General features: G+C 41.4%; 1 protein-coding gene and 1 long non-coding RNA gene across 2 annotated transcripts; one reads left to right on the forward strand and one right to left on the reverse strand.

The window, feature by feature from the left end:
- Positions 1-705: 705 nt before the first annotated feature.
- Positions 706-5,702, forward strand: LOC147857614 (protein ALTERED PHOSPHATE STARVATION RESPONSE 1-like). Its single transcript, XM_087327661.1, has 4 exons — positions 706-1,702; positions 3,856-4,040; positions 4,122-4,345; positions 4,444-5,702. Exons 1-4 carry the CDS (start codon positions 754-756, stop codon positions 5,249-5,251), a joined length of 2,166 nt encoding a protein of 721 aa, XP_087183787.1. The 5' UTR covers positions 706-753; the 3' UTR covers positions 5,252-5,702.
- On the reverse strand, positions 4,183-9,376 carry LOC147857615 (uncharacterized). The gene is made up of 2 exons (XR_015530518.1): positions 9,137-9,376; positions 4,183-4,736 (listed from the first exon to the last, which is right to left on the reverse strand). It is a non-coding gene; the product is annotated as an uncharacterized LOC147857615 (long non-coding RNA).
- Between the last annotated feature and the right edge of the window lie 5,097 nt (positions 9,377-14,473).

Here is a 14,473-nt window from a genome sequence, read left to right on the forward strand (position 1 = left end):
AATGATTTACAAAAGAGGGAGAGAGAGAGAGAGAGAGAATCAAGACAAATGTAGCTCAGTTGGTAAGGTTGCCCAATGGAGATCTACTATAGATCATGGGTTCAACCCTGACATTCCACAGTGGCATGATCTAGTGAATTAAGAGAGATATGTTTGAAGTATGTAATAGAGAGGTGAGGAAATTAGGTTTCGAACCCAAGACATAGAGCTTGTAGGGTAACAACTTACTACTAGGGCGAGCTACATACGATAAAGAAAAAAAAGAGTGGGAGAGAAAGAGACATATATATATATATATATATGTACACATCTTCAAACTGGAGCGGGGTATTTTTGGGAATTTCCAAAATAGTGAGGTAAAAGGAAACGTGGGAGGGGTATTCTGGGAAATTCTCCAAAACCAATACGAAATAAGAGAGAGAGAGAAGAGAGTCTCTTCTTCTTTCTTCTTTCTTCTTCCTCTTGCCCCCCCCATTCAACAGAGCACACAAGAAAGACGAAGGTTTTTGTCAGTTTTTTGCAGTTCTTGTTGAGAGAGCAGAGCAGAGCATCTCGAGAGCAGAGTCGTCTCTTTCTAATACATACATTATACAGTTCTCTCCTCCTCCTCCTCCTCCTCCTCTTCCATAGCCCATACCTAAAGAAGTCTTTGAGTCGTCTCTTTCTAATACTTACATTATACAGTTTCTCCATGGCCGACTAATCTTTCTGTAGAACTCAGAGAGAGAGAGACAGAGAGGGGAAAAAGAAGAAATGGGTTGTGGGTTTTCTAGTCACCAGAAGAGTGCAGAGATTAGGTGCAGGGAAAGAGAGCAATGGATGAAAGAGTGTGTGAAGAGACAACATGCTTATGCAGCCGCCCATGCCGCCTACCTCCGCTCCCTCAAAGACACAGGTGCAGCCCTCCGACAGTTCGGTGACAACCAGAATGACTCTAACTTTGCTACTGTAGCACCCCTGTTTACTGATTCGGCAGTGCCCAATTCGGCCTCGGCCGACATGGCTACCTCGCGCTTTGGCAAATTGCAAAGAAACCCCTCGGCCCGCAAAAGCTTGTCTTACTTCCCTCCCCCCTTCCCTCACTTCCTCCTCACCCCTTCTTCTTCTTCGACACCCTTCTTCTTGAGGAACCATAGCCCCGCTGCACAGAAGATGCATAGCCTCGCCAAGAGCTTCATTCCTTCGCTCCCGAGAAAGCTCACCTTCACGGAAGACAATGCGATCAAACCACCCCCTCCTTTCCCTGCAGAGCTAGCCAGCCTCACCACTACCACATCCCCTTCTCCTCCGGCCTCGGTGGTTTCTTCTCAATGGGAGGAGGATCTCTTTAACAATGTCTTCCCACCACATCAAGGCTCTCCGACTGTGGAAGCCAAATGCGAACAGGATGATGATTCTGGTCGTGGCACCCCAGGCCTAAAGGTGGATGCCAAGTGTGAATATGAGGACCACACCCCAGACAATGCTGAGTCTGGGAAGTGGAGAATGCTTCAAGTATCTTCTTCTCCTTCTTCGACTAATGGAAACTGTAAAGGGGAACTAGCCCATGGGAAAATTCCCTCCACTGATCGCCATACCTTGGCTTATGCTCTGAGACAGCTCGATGACTTCTTCATGGATGCATACGGAAGTGGGAGGGATGTGGCTAGGCTTCTTGAAGGGCAGAGAACACATTATCATCAGAATCCTGCGGGCGCTACTGGTATTCATGTTTTACCTTTAACTTGCTAGAATGTTGTTTTCCATCGATTGCTATAGGATTTTGAGATGGGCTTATATGATGCGGGATGAATGTGTACATCATAAGCTTTTATCTCCTCTGTACATAGGTGCATTCAGTGTTTTGCTTGTTAGAGTGTTGTTTACATAAATTGTTATACAATGTGAGATGATGAATATATGCATCATTTTGCTAGTAATTTTTTTAAGCTGTTCTCTACTTGTGTGCATACGATATTATTCTGCTTGCTAGAATGATGTTTTCCTCAGTATTTTAATATCTTTTGGGAGGAGCATATACCACACGAACAATGTATCCAGGAAGTTTTGAGCTCATCTCCATGTGTGCATTCAATCTTTTGCGGATTACAATAATGTTTTCCTCAGATTATTGTGTCACCTGGTATTAGAATGTTGTTTTCACAGATTATTATGTTGTTTGATGGGGGCATATAATGGGTGGTGAATGCACATTGTACTCTAGTAAGTTTTTTAGTTCATCTCTATTGGTGTATTATTTGATGGTGGTATATGATACATGATAGATGTACATTGTATTCTAGTAAGTTTTTTAGCTTTTTCACATATGATGGTTGATGAATGTAGACATCATATTCTAGTATGTTTGGTGGTGACGTTCTCACATATTGGCACATCTCTTTAGAGGGGCAAGTGATGCATGCTGAATTATATGTTTTAGTTCACCGCTATTTGTATACATGCAAGTTTTTGATTGTTAGGTGGATATCTTTGCAGTTTATTGTATTGTTTTAGAGTTCAAAATATGACCTATGAGACCAAAAATGTTGAATTTTCACATAACACATGTGCAAGTGAGTAGCGACTCTTGATGCACAAGAACTTTAGTAATGAATATTCGCAATTGAGATTTGGTTTGGTCGAAGATGTCTCAAAAGCATAGTCCAATGTGATCAAAGACAACGTATTGTATCAAAATGTGATAACCAGACTCCTGAACTTGTTTAGGCAAAGTGTGCATAGTCAACTAATGTCATCACTTGTGCCCCAATGCCGGGTTCATATTGTAGTGAGTGTGAGTTATGTTTTATGGAAGAAATGGTTATAGATTGGGGCACAATAGGATAGGCTCTAACATATATTGATGTGTGGTTTGCCTGTTCGAAGAAGAATGGTTTTGTTGCTAGATGCAACATATGTAATATAATGTATGAAACTTGAGGCTCCATATTTTTCCCATGTCATGAGACATTGGCATTGCATAAAGGCATCATTCACAAAGGAATCTATTGATGCATCATGAAGCGTGTTGTATCCATCGCCCAAACCAATTTTCCAGATATTGTATCTAATTAGCACAAAATTTTGCTGTTAGGTGTCTTTTGGATCTTTTGGCTTGCTTGCAATGCGATTCTAGGAAGTTGATGAGGGGCTTTTTTGGACCTTAAGCATGTATTCGACAATCCTTTCCATGGCCATGATCTCAATGGGAAGTGATCCCATCTCATGAAGTAGGAGGGTGTGTGGTGTTTGTCTCTTGGCTTGGAGAAACTTTGTAAGAAAATGCTTCTTGACATTTTCAAACTCTTTCTAAGTGGACTTTCTAGAGATAGATAGATAGATTGTATTATCATCTTCGGAGGTCAAATATGACCTATGTGTGTATATGAGAGAGAGAGAGAGAGAGAGAGAGAGAGAGATCAATGCCCTATTGTTCATACCATTTGGAAGTGTTTATTAGAGATTTGCCAAGTATTGACTGGTTATAAATATTTGAGGTCTACAGAATGGGTCTTGGAGATCATATTCTAATTCTTGTGTTATTGGGGGCTACAACGTAATTGGAATATGCATAATACTTTTATGTTTGATGGACATGGATTTAAAGCATATATTAGGAAGTTGAAAGGTATTCTAATGGGGCAGTTTTGGGTATTGGAGAATGTGAGGATTGTTTCCTCAAGTGCATATTTAAATTTTTTGATGGTTCTAGATAATGTACCTCTACCTCAATTGAGAGGGTTGAATGGTTGTAACAATGATGTTTACATCAATTAATATAATTGTATGCTTTACCAAAGACACACACACACAGATATATAGATATATATACACACGGAGAAAGAGATAGACTCATGAGTGCTCTTGGACTTGAAGGGTCTCTCAAGCATTCATCACGGGTCCACAGAGTAATGAGTTGGGGCCGGTATACGCATATGGATGGAGAATATGCTATTACTAATGGGGAGAATGGCGATGTATCTTGCAACGGGAAAGAAACTCATGCATCCACATTAGACAAGCTCTTGGCATGGGAGAAAAAGCTCCATGAGGAAGTTAAGGTATAAATGATCATATCCATTGGATCTATGCTCTTAACATTTTCCTGAAGGCATCAAACAATATAATGGAAATGTTCACAGGTTGGAGAAGTACTCAGGATTCAGTTGGAGAAGAAGTCACTGCAGCTAAAGAAACAAAAGAAACGTGAAGAGGGCTCTGCCATTGTGAGCAAAACCAAAGCGTCAGTTAAGAGCTTACATACAAGATATTTGGTTGAGATTCAGGCAGTGGATGCTGCATCCAATGAAGTTGAAAAGCTTCGAGACAGTTTCTTACATTCACAATTAGTCGAACTTGTACAACAGTGAGTGGATTGAATTGACTAAATGGGTATGGTTTGAACTCCATAATTGTTTTTTCACTTATTTTCAACCTTGTTGCTTGTAAATGGCGTTGAAATAGGTCCATGCTAATGTGGAAAACTATGCTAGCTTGCCATCAACAACAATGCCGATTGATTGAGGATTTGAAATTAGACACTTCTTGCGCTCCGGCAAAGACAACTGATTTTCACCTAAAAAATACATTGCAACTTGAAAGTGAGTTTGAAAATTGGCAGAGGAACCTAGAGAATCTGGTTGCTACTCAAAAATATTACTTGAATTCAATGTGCAAATGGCTGCTTCTTCACATTATTGAAATCGAAACTGATGGAAAACGGATGCCTGACTCACCCGTAAAGATGAGCTCTCCTCCTGTATATGAATTTGCGAAAGCATGGTTCGAAGCATTAAAGCATATTAATAGTGATGCCTCTTTGCATGCTATGAAGCAATTCTCCAATCTCATACATGAGCTTAAATTACAGCAAACAGAAGAGCTAAAGCAAAAAAAGAAGCTAGACCAGCTAAAGAAGCAGCTAGAGAAGAAAGAACACGCCTTGAAGGTTCATATGATGAAACAAGATGAAAAACAGTCTGAGGAGGTCATAAATACCACAGAAAATAGCTTAACCAAAGCCATTGAGGCTTCAGTGAAGCTTCTCAAGGAGAGAGTGGAATCAGAGAAAGACAAGTATGAGAAAATGTGTATGAAGAGTGGTAACATGACACTGATTAGTCTGCAAAAAGGGCTTCCACCTGTCTTAAATGCCATGAAGGATTTTGCAAATAGCTACTGTCAACATTACACAAATTTGTTCTTTCTTACAATGCCAGAAGGTGCCCCAATACAAAGAGAACCAATACCAGTGCTACAAATAACTCTATGAAGCGTCTTGACCCATATAAGTGAAACATGTGGATGTAGATTGTTATTTCACTTGATACTGGTATAAGATCTTGCCTTTGTTTTGGATTATGATAGTGTAAGCCCTGTTTCTTCAGAGCAATTGATAATGGGGTTGGGGTGGCATCATATGACTAGTATGTGATGCAGATTGGAGAATGTGGCCTTTCCATTGATCATATCTAAAAGCATCTACATTGTTCGTATCGAGCTACAGATATTTTGTAATGCAAAGCTTCGTATTAAAAACATGTCTTTTGGATGATGTCTCAATATCCAGTTCCGAATGATCATTTATATGCAAGTTCCTCTGATAGATAGATTGTCCATCTATTACGATGACCAAATTTTGATTTTTACAGAAATATGGTGGTTTCATTTTGTTTTTTAATTTCTTAATTGGAAATTTAATTTATAATTATGTCCTTTAGTTGCAGGATGGGCCATTCAATTACTGCCTCTAATCTCATATCCTTTCTATTGGCAACCACTATCACTCTCTCTAACTTGATGGGCTGTTTTATTACCACCCACTGCCATACACAGACATGGTGGCTTCTTACTTCAACAATGTTCGTTTGTTGGCAAGGGTGAACATTGATGAACACTATGTTTGTTTGATTATACATTAAGCAGACAGGGAACCATCTAAGTGCTGCCAGTCTTAATGCAATCTCCAATTGCAAATGTGCAAATGTGAGTTTGGAAATGAATATAGAGGATTTTATATCGCAGGAACTCTGAAGTAGCCCCACATTCGCAACGACCATAGTTGTGGACAACTTTGTTTACTTTTACAACTCTGAAGTATCCACAGTAGCAACCATTTTGATGGAGAGCCTATTCAATTTGTTTGAATGATAATAGGTTCAAATGGAAAGTTTAACTGATTCCTCAGTTACCAATCGATTTGTCATTGCTAGAATCTTTCCAACATTATAAAGTTCTTGATGATTGGTTTGAGAAAGCTAGAGGTAGTAGCAGATAGCAAGGAACAATAACCGATGGAAGAGAATCAGAAATTTGATGAAATTAAAGGCCCAGGGGAGAGCTAGGACATTACAATTGCATGATTTCCTGAATATTGATTCTGAAGCATTGTGAGATTTAGTTCTTCTTTTCAGTAATGCATTGAAATACACTCACCATAAAGATAATAAACCGTGAGAAATACAATCACCATAAAATGACCAAATGAAAGGGCTGCATCTATAGTCACTTCAATTTATTGTCATGAGATGCAGCCCTTTCAATTTGTTGTCATGGTCCTATGTTTACTTATAAATCCCCCTACACAGTGTGCAAGAACTCACAAATTTAGAATGTCTTATATGGGCTGTTTCACCTAGCACATAAATATATCATCACCATCCTTCAAGTACGTGACACATTTCACTCACAACATAAGAGTTTAAATGCTGGCCAGACTATTGAGGTGATATACTGAAAAACTTTGTACCAAGCTGTATATTGCCATAGGTTCTACATGCAGCAAGAAAACTTGTCAAACCAATGATGCCAACAGGACTTGATATACTGCATAACACCTCTTCAGCTTCACTTAAACAACCTGAGCGACATAAAAGATCAACCAAAAGGTTGATATTCTCATTACACTGTGTTATCCCGTAAGTCTCACTCATGACTTCAAAGTATAGTCTCCCATCCTTTACCCTGCCTAATTGGCTGCACACACCAAGGACAGTGGCATGGGTTCTCTCCTTTGGCTTCAAACCTTGCTCACAAATTTGATCTAAGCATTGCAAGGCCTCATCATGTTTGCCATGTTTAGCATAGGCTGCCATCATTGAATTCCACGATACTATGTTTTGTGTTGGCAAATGCTTGAAAACCCTGTTTGCTGCATTTAAGTTGCCACATTTCCCATACATGTGAATTAGTGATGTTGCCACATCCATATGTGAGTCATATCCATTGAATATAATTTCATTATGTAATTGTTTTCCTAGTCCTAAAGCCCCAAGCCTACCACATGCTCGCAAAAGGCTCAAATATGTGATTTTATCTGGGTGTAAACCATTTCTTTGTATTTTAGAAAGACATTCAAAAGCAGCAAGAGAGTTTGCATTCTGGAGATATCCTTCTATTATGCAATTCCATGGAACTATGTTTTGATTTGGAATTTGATCCAAAACCTTCTTGGCTTCTTCTACATTACCACATTTCGCATACATATTTACAAGGGCACTCACAACAATTAAATCAGAATTAAGCCCATTTTTAATAATGTGCTCATGCACAATCCTACCTTCCTTAGCAATGGTACATAATTTCAAGACATTTGATAGCACAACCCTATTCAGCGTGCAGCCTATTGTTTGCATGTTTTCAAACAGTTCAAAAGCACAGAGGTTATGCTCATGTTGTGCATAACCACATATCATGGCAGCAAATAAAACAGTATCATTATCTTCAAACTCATCAAACACCTTTTGTGAATCAATCAAATTCCCACATTTTGAATACATGTTTAAGAGGCTGCTCCTAACTTCCTTCTCTGATTCCATGCCTCTTACTATTATCGCCTTATGTATGAGTCGACCATAGGTCAGTAACTCCACATATCCACAGGCTTTTAGGGTGAGGATAAATGTGAGGATATCTGGTGTTATTCCCTCATGCTGCATTTTTCCTAGAAGCTCTAGCACTAAGAAGCTCTGCCCATAATCAGCATATCTTTCTATTATCACATTCCAAGCCACAACATTCTTATATGGCAAGCTTACAAATATCTTAACCATCTCTTCGAGACATCCCCATTTTGCATAGAGGTCTAGAAGTGTACATCCAAGGTTTGTGTCGATCTCAACTCCATCTCGAATCAGTAGATCATGTGCACACCTCCCTTCATAGATGGCCCCGATGCTGCTACATGATTTGAGAATAGACGAATAGATGAAATTATCTGGCAGTACAGATTCCTTCAGCAGTTCATTGAAAAGCATCAAAGATACATAGCCTTGACCATGTTGGGCATAACCTGCTATGAGTGCTCCCCATGATACAACGTTCCGAGTTGGTAATCGATCGAACAATTGTTGTGCCTCAACAAGATGGCCAGACTTTGCATACATATCAAGAAGACAACTCCCAATAATGACATTCATGTCGAGACCCATGCTAACTATCTGTTCATGGATGAGTTTACCCTGCCTCATAGCACCAACAATGCAACAAGATTTAAGAGCAGACAGAAACAAAGATCTATCTGGCACTAGACCTTGTGTTTGCATTTCCTCCAATAAGTCAAGGGCCATAAGACCATGTCCATGTTGCACATATCCCGATATCATCGCTCCCCATAAAACAATATTGCAACAATCAGCGGAAATCTTATGGAAAATGCAATGAGCTTCATCAAGACTTTGGCATTTGGCATACATAGTGATGAGGCCACCTCTTAGAACCGCATTAGTTTCCACTCCAAATCTAGTAATAAAACCATGAATAACCCTACCTTGACCTAATGCCCTCAAGTCACAACAAGCTTTAAGAGCGAGTGAGAAAGTAAGTGCGCTGCACTGTATATTATTCTCAAGTGCATGCATTTTGTGGAAAAGGGAAATGACACATTTGTTCTCTCTATGTACATAGTATGAAGAGAGGATTGAATGCCATGTCAAAGCAGGGCATGGCTCTGTTATGCAACAAAATGCCAAATTTCCTTCTAGTAATGTTCCTCCACATGTGACAAACATATGAATGAGATGGGTGCCTATGTTGGCCATATATGCAAACCCATTAATGATGGCATGCGCATGTAGTTTTCTCCCAAGCACCATATCCTTATTTGACGTGCATTGCTTGAGTGCAGAAATGAAAGAAGAAACAGATTGAGGACGGTTACCTCGAGGGTGCAGAAAACCTTCAAGCTCTCCCTCCATGGCCACATCTTGGAAGGAGCTCAAATCTACAGGCTCATGATGATTGTGATGTTATCAATGAATTCAGATCAAAAGATCAGACCATGAAATTTGTTGGCCCAAAGTGCAGAGTGTCCCCCATGGAAATCCCACATTTATTGGTCGCCAGAGAAATGTGGCGTCGGACAATTAGGCACACGATTAGCAAGAGTTTGATTGTGGAATAAGAATGACAAAGATTTAATGGAAAATGAACTTGATTACAAGAAAATAACCGATGGGGTTTAGGGTAAGTAGATCACAATTTTCATGTTTGTGGACTCTAATCCTATCGGTTTGAAACCCTAAATCTACTATTGAGGTATCCTCAACATTCTCTCTAGCTATGTAGCTTCCGATCTTGAGATAACACTGAGCTTGCTAGGGGAGTTTATGTAAAAACTCTACCGTAATTTTTTAGCATCTACAAGTTGTGTTCAACAACAATGCCAAAGGATGTGTGTAGCTTCCTCCCTATTACTACAAATGGACAAGATGCAAAAGAGCAATATGAAATTGAAAGAAGAAAGAATAATGTTGTTATTAGAGGCATGCTAGAGGATGAATCAGAGAATGCACTTTCTCTTGTAGAGAATATTATGAAATTCTTTGAAGATTGTTTTGCTATGGGAGATGTTACGGTATATGCCAGACACAAGGTTGATAAGAAAAGTTAACACAGAGCATTTTGCTGAGGAATTGTTTGTACAATCCTAGATGAATGCAAAAGCGCTATCATCTTATATAGTATGTTTGTACTATCCTAGATGAACACAAAAGAGCTATCATCTTAGATAGTAGTAGGGGTAGAACATGATAGTAGATTTGAGTTAGAACGTGATAGTCCTTTCACAGATTTATGTCAAAACATACTTGTTTTAGAGAAGCTTGGTAAAGTATTGATTATGGGAGACTTTAATGTTAGAGTTGGAAAATACCAAAATATGGAATTAGCGGAAGAAAATATAGTGGATCCTTGTCTATTATGTGACGGATTATGTCATAATACAATCCTTAAGGTAGGATATCAACACATTTGAACGTGTGTTGGTGGACATAAAAGATTTAGTTTCCCATGTAATTCTTGGTTTTGTTGGCCAGTGGCTGCCAAGTATGGCAGGAGGAAGAGGTGAGCTAGTTCCTAGAAATATAATTAAATAACTATGAATTATGTTAAGAACGAACGGATTCGGAAGAGGTATGCCATTTCGGATTCGGGCCGATTCATAGCCGGTTGCCGGTTAGGCACCGTTTTGTAGCACAGACCGGATGCCTATAAAAGGATCTGGTTATCATTGTATGAATGACGGAACATTAATGTAAGAGCAGGAGTAACACATTTTTGGCGACCACGATTCCTGCAGAAAGTAGCGAACAACGGGGGGATGGATGACTAGGCCAACGAACGACCCAGTCGCCAAATGAGGAAAAAGACTGCTTGAGAGACTGTGGAAGCGGGAGGCTTACCAATAGGTGACTGAGGAGATCCGGTCGGATCGGTCTTTTTCCAGAGTGATTCGGCGGGTCGTGGAGGAGTCACTCCAGTTACAACACAATCCATCCTACAGACCCTCACAGCGGGTGAGGGAGATTCGGGAGCGTTCTCGGCTATTGAATCGGATTCGGACTGGGAGCATAGTGCTCAGTCCAATTATCGGAGCAGTCACGACACCTTGGAAAGCCCGAAAGACGACGGTTTGGAAAACCTATTGACGCCCGAACCGGAAATGACAAAACCGGCATCCCCAATCAACGAAGCAATGCTGGACGAGCAAGTACCGATACCACCACACAACCAAGTGGAGATTCAAGAGGAACGGGCTCCGATACCACCTCCCGAGTCACCAAAGAAACAAGAGGAGCAGGTATCGACACCACCTTTGTTGGCCGGCAAGGCCAAAGGGCCGGTTAGAGTCCAGAATGTGAAAGGGGTATTTAATTAGGGATAGGGAGTTGTAATTAATAAGTATTATGTTATTTTGAGAAGCAGGCGGATGGACCCAGAATCGGTATGCCGATTCGGATCTGGACTGGATCGTTGCCGGTTGCCGGTTGGCACTAGTTTGTAACTCAACCGGAGACCTATAAAAGGACCCGACAAGAATGTAATCAGTGACGGATAATTAATAGAAGTGCTACTGTTTTACATATTGTTTAATGTCTATTTGGTTACCGTTCTGTGCTTAATATAATTAATCTTACGCGTGTGTTACGATCATTAACAGTGCCGGTTAGTAACCGGTTAAGACCCATTCGATACCACGATCTATCCATATCTCACCGTACCACCCTTTGGTGAAGTGTTCCATTTGGACCACCATTGTACTGAACTTTCTTCAACTAACCTCTTCGTCCGGTCCCTCCATGTCAGTACAATGTCTTGAATACGGCCAAGTCCCAACTAACCTATTTCTGCATTGTTCTTCGGTTGATGAAACGGGTTCTGTGGCATGGGTCCATAATATGGTTTAAGTCGGAACCCATTTACCCACTTGTCCAACACCTCGCCGACTAGCATTCCCAATTGATATGAGCCCTTGAACTCTCGTGTTATCCAATATGGTCCAGTCCACCGGAACCGTAGCTTCCCCGACATCTTGCCCATCTGGGTCTAGAACACTAGTACCGGCTTGCCGATTCCAAACATCTTCTCATTACCCTTCCGGTGGCGGTCAACAAATGCTTTCCTTCGTCGTTGCTCGAGTTCCATTTGCATTAGGCTCGCTATTCGGTGCTCCTCCAGCTCGCATAGTGTTGCTAACCGGATTTTTTTCGACTCCTTCTCGCTCAGTCGCTCCCGGACTTGTATCCGTAAGCTTGGAATCTGGAATTCTATTGGCATCACCGCTTCAAGACCAAACGCTAACCGGAATGGTGTTGTCCGGATACTTGTTTTGTGTGCCGTCCGGTAAGCCCATAACGCGCTGCGCAACTTTGTATCCCAATCGGTTCGGTTCTCATTGACTATCTTCCAGAGAATGTTCTGCAGAGTTTTATTGGTGGATTCGGCCAATCCATTGGCTTGCAATGACAAAAAATGAAAGATAGGGATGTGAAAGATGATAAGAAGTGAAGAGATAGAGATGACGATGAGAAGAAACTAGGAGATAGAGATGTGAAGGATGAGAAAAAACTAGGAGATAGAGATGATGATGAGAAGAAACTAGGAGATAGAGATGAGAAGAAACTAGGAGAGAAAAGACAAAGACGATGATGAAAAGAAACTAAGAGATAGAGATGGCGAGGAAGATAGAAAACGAAGGGATGTTGATGATGGTAATTCTAGAACCAATGACGGTGATGATGGTAACTCTAGAAGCAAGGGCGATGACGAAGATGGGTAGTGCTTCTAGTTGGAAGGGATTCAAATTGTCACGGACACACCAAGCGCAAACTAGGACGGAGCACAGATGATGGGGCTACGAGCGACAGATGAACTTGGAGCTAAATGTGACGAGGCAAAGAACATGGCCGATATCTTCACCAAACCCCTTGGCTTAGACAAGTTCTGGCATTTTTCTGGTGCATTGGGTGTGCAATACCTCGATATGCCGAACTTGAGGGGAGGAATGAGAAAAACAATCGAAAATTCGAGTCGGAAACCGATTTCGACATCAGCATGACCGAGGAAGTCGGAGTGCACGGGTCGGTTAAGAAAGTTGAGGCTGGACGCAGGGGGAGCCACCAAAACGGATAACCCAAGCTAGAGCCAACCGAAAAAGGGTGACATAAAGCCAAGATGGGCAAGAAGACCAAGACACAGACGTGGTTCGATGTCATGCTGGGTCCGAAGACCGAAGACGAGTTGGAGACAACCAACTCGAACAAGAGAGGGAACGAATCAAAGACATCCGATTCGTTTGAGATGTTTTTTTCGGAGGAGCCGAATCGACTAGAGGCCAAGGGCCAAGGGAGCAGACAAGTCGACCGAGAAGGTCAAGGTGCGCGGAATCGAATGCATCGCGGGAAGCAGAACTGGACCGGACAAGGAAGGCGAGAAGGTGCCAGGAGGAGCCGGATGAAAGGGCAGACGGACACACCACGATCCGAACTCAAGTTGAGCTTGAGGGGGAGTGTTGAGCGGACAAGCTCAACTAGATCCAAACCGGCTTAATAAGCCAGTGACGGATGGTATCCGGAGCGGAGAATTGGATCGGTGTCCGGATAGATCGATATCCGAAACCTAGAGCTGGACCGGAGAGTTAGATCGTACTCCAGAATAGTGAGAATTGGTAGGCTGTTGGAGGCCTACGGTCCGAGCCTAGTACATTGGCATATTCCTTGGAGTTAGTGTCAGTCACTCCTATGAGCATTGAAGTACATATTAGTACTTCAGTCAGTCCTTTAAAGAACTTGTATAAAAAATGTTCTGTAGGACATTTGTATTTACAGAGTATTATATTTTCTGAATTGAGTTCTATTCTGCTCTCTCTCTGTCTCTCATGTGTACTCAAGCTTTCCATTAAACCTCCATCCTGTGTTCTGGTGTTATCCGAACTAGCCGGTTTTGTCTACACTTCCGCACAATAGATTTTACAAAGGAAGGCCTTGATCGCTTCAGATTCGAGGGGGGGCTGCTTTACAGAGAACAACTCTTATATGTTCCCAAGGGCCAGTGTCGAACTCAAGTTCTCCAAAAGTTTCTTGACAACCCCTTGGATGGCCATTTTGGTGTTACAAAGACACTATAATTAATCTCACGAGGATATTGGTGGTCTCAACCATGGAGGTTCGTCAAGGAATTTATCAAGACATGTGATACTTGTGCTCGATCTAATGTTGTCCACCATAGGCCATACGGGTTGCCCCAACCACTTCCCATTCCCAACCGGCCTTGTGCATCAATTTCCATGGATTTCATCATTGACTTGCCTCTAGTCCACAGATATGACACAATGCTCATCATGGTAGATCAGTTTACAAAGATGGCTCCTTTTGGCCCTGTGCAAAGACTATTTCGGCAAAAACAACAACCGATCTATTTTTAAAGAATGTGGTGCGGCTTCATGGTTCGCAAACGATGTCACCTCAAATCGTGGACCCCAAATTTTCTCTCGTTTTTGGCAACGACTCCTTCAGACACTTGGCACATTACTGAATTTGTCTTCATCCTATCATCCTCAAACCGATGGCCAAACTGAAAGGGTGAACCAAATTCTCGAGCAATACCTTAGGTGCTTGCTTAGCAACCAGCAAGATGATTGGATTGAGCTCCTACCCCTAACAGAGTTCACATATAATAATACGGTACATGTTTCAACTAGGGTCACCCCATTTTTCGC

The sequence above is a fragment of the Azolla caroliniana genome, unplaced genomic scaffold (assembly GCF_043228905.1).
Source record: "Azolla caroliniana isolate FFs.n. ecotype wild unplaced genomic scaffold, voAzoCaro1.0.p SCAF_11, whole genome shotgun sequence".
NCBI classification, from domain to species: domain Eukaryota; kingdom Viridiplantae; phylum Streptophyta; class Polypodiopsida; order Salviniales; family Salviniaceae; genus Azolla; species Azolla caroliniana.

Excerpts from the sequence above, each read along its gene's own strand:
- LOC147857614 (XM_087327661.1), top strand. The coding sequence starts at position 754 with ATGGGTTGTGGGTTTTCTAGTCACCAGAAGAGTGCAGAGATTAGGTGC. Across the intron at positions 4,041-4,121 it reads AGCTCCATGAGGAAGTTAAG|GTTGGAGAAGTACTCAGGAT; the intron begins GTATAAATGATC and ends AAATGTTCACAG. Across the intron at positions 4,346-4,443 it reads TTAGTCGAACTTGTACAACA|GTCCATGCTAATGTGGAAAA; the intron begins GTGAGTGGATTG and ends GCGTTGAAATAG.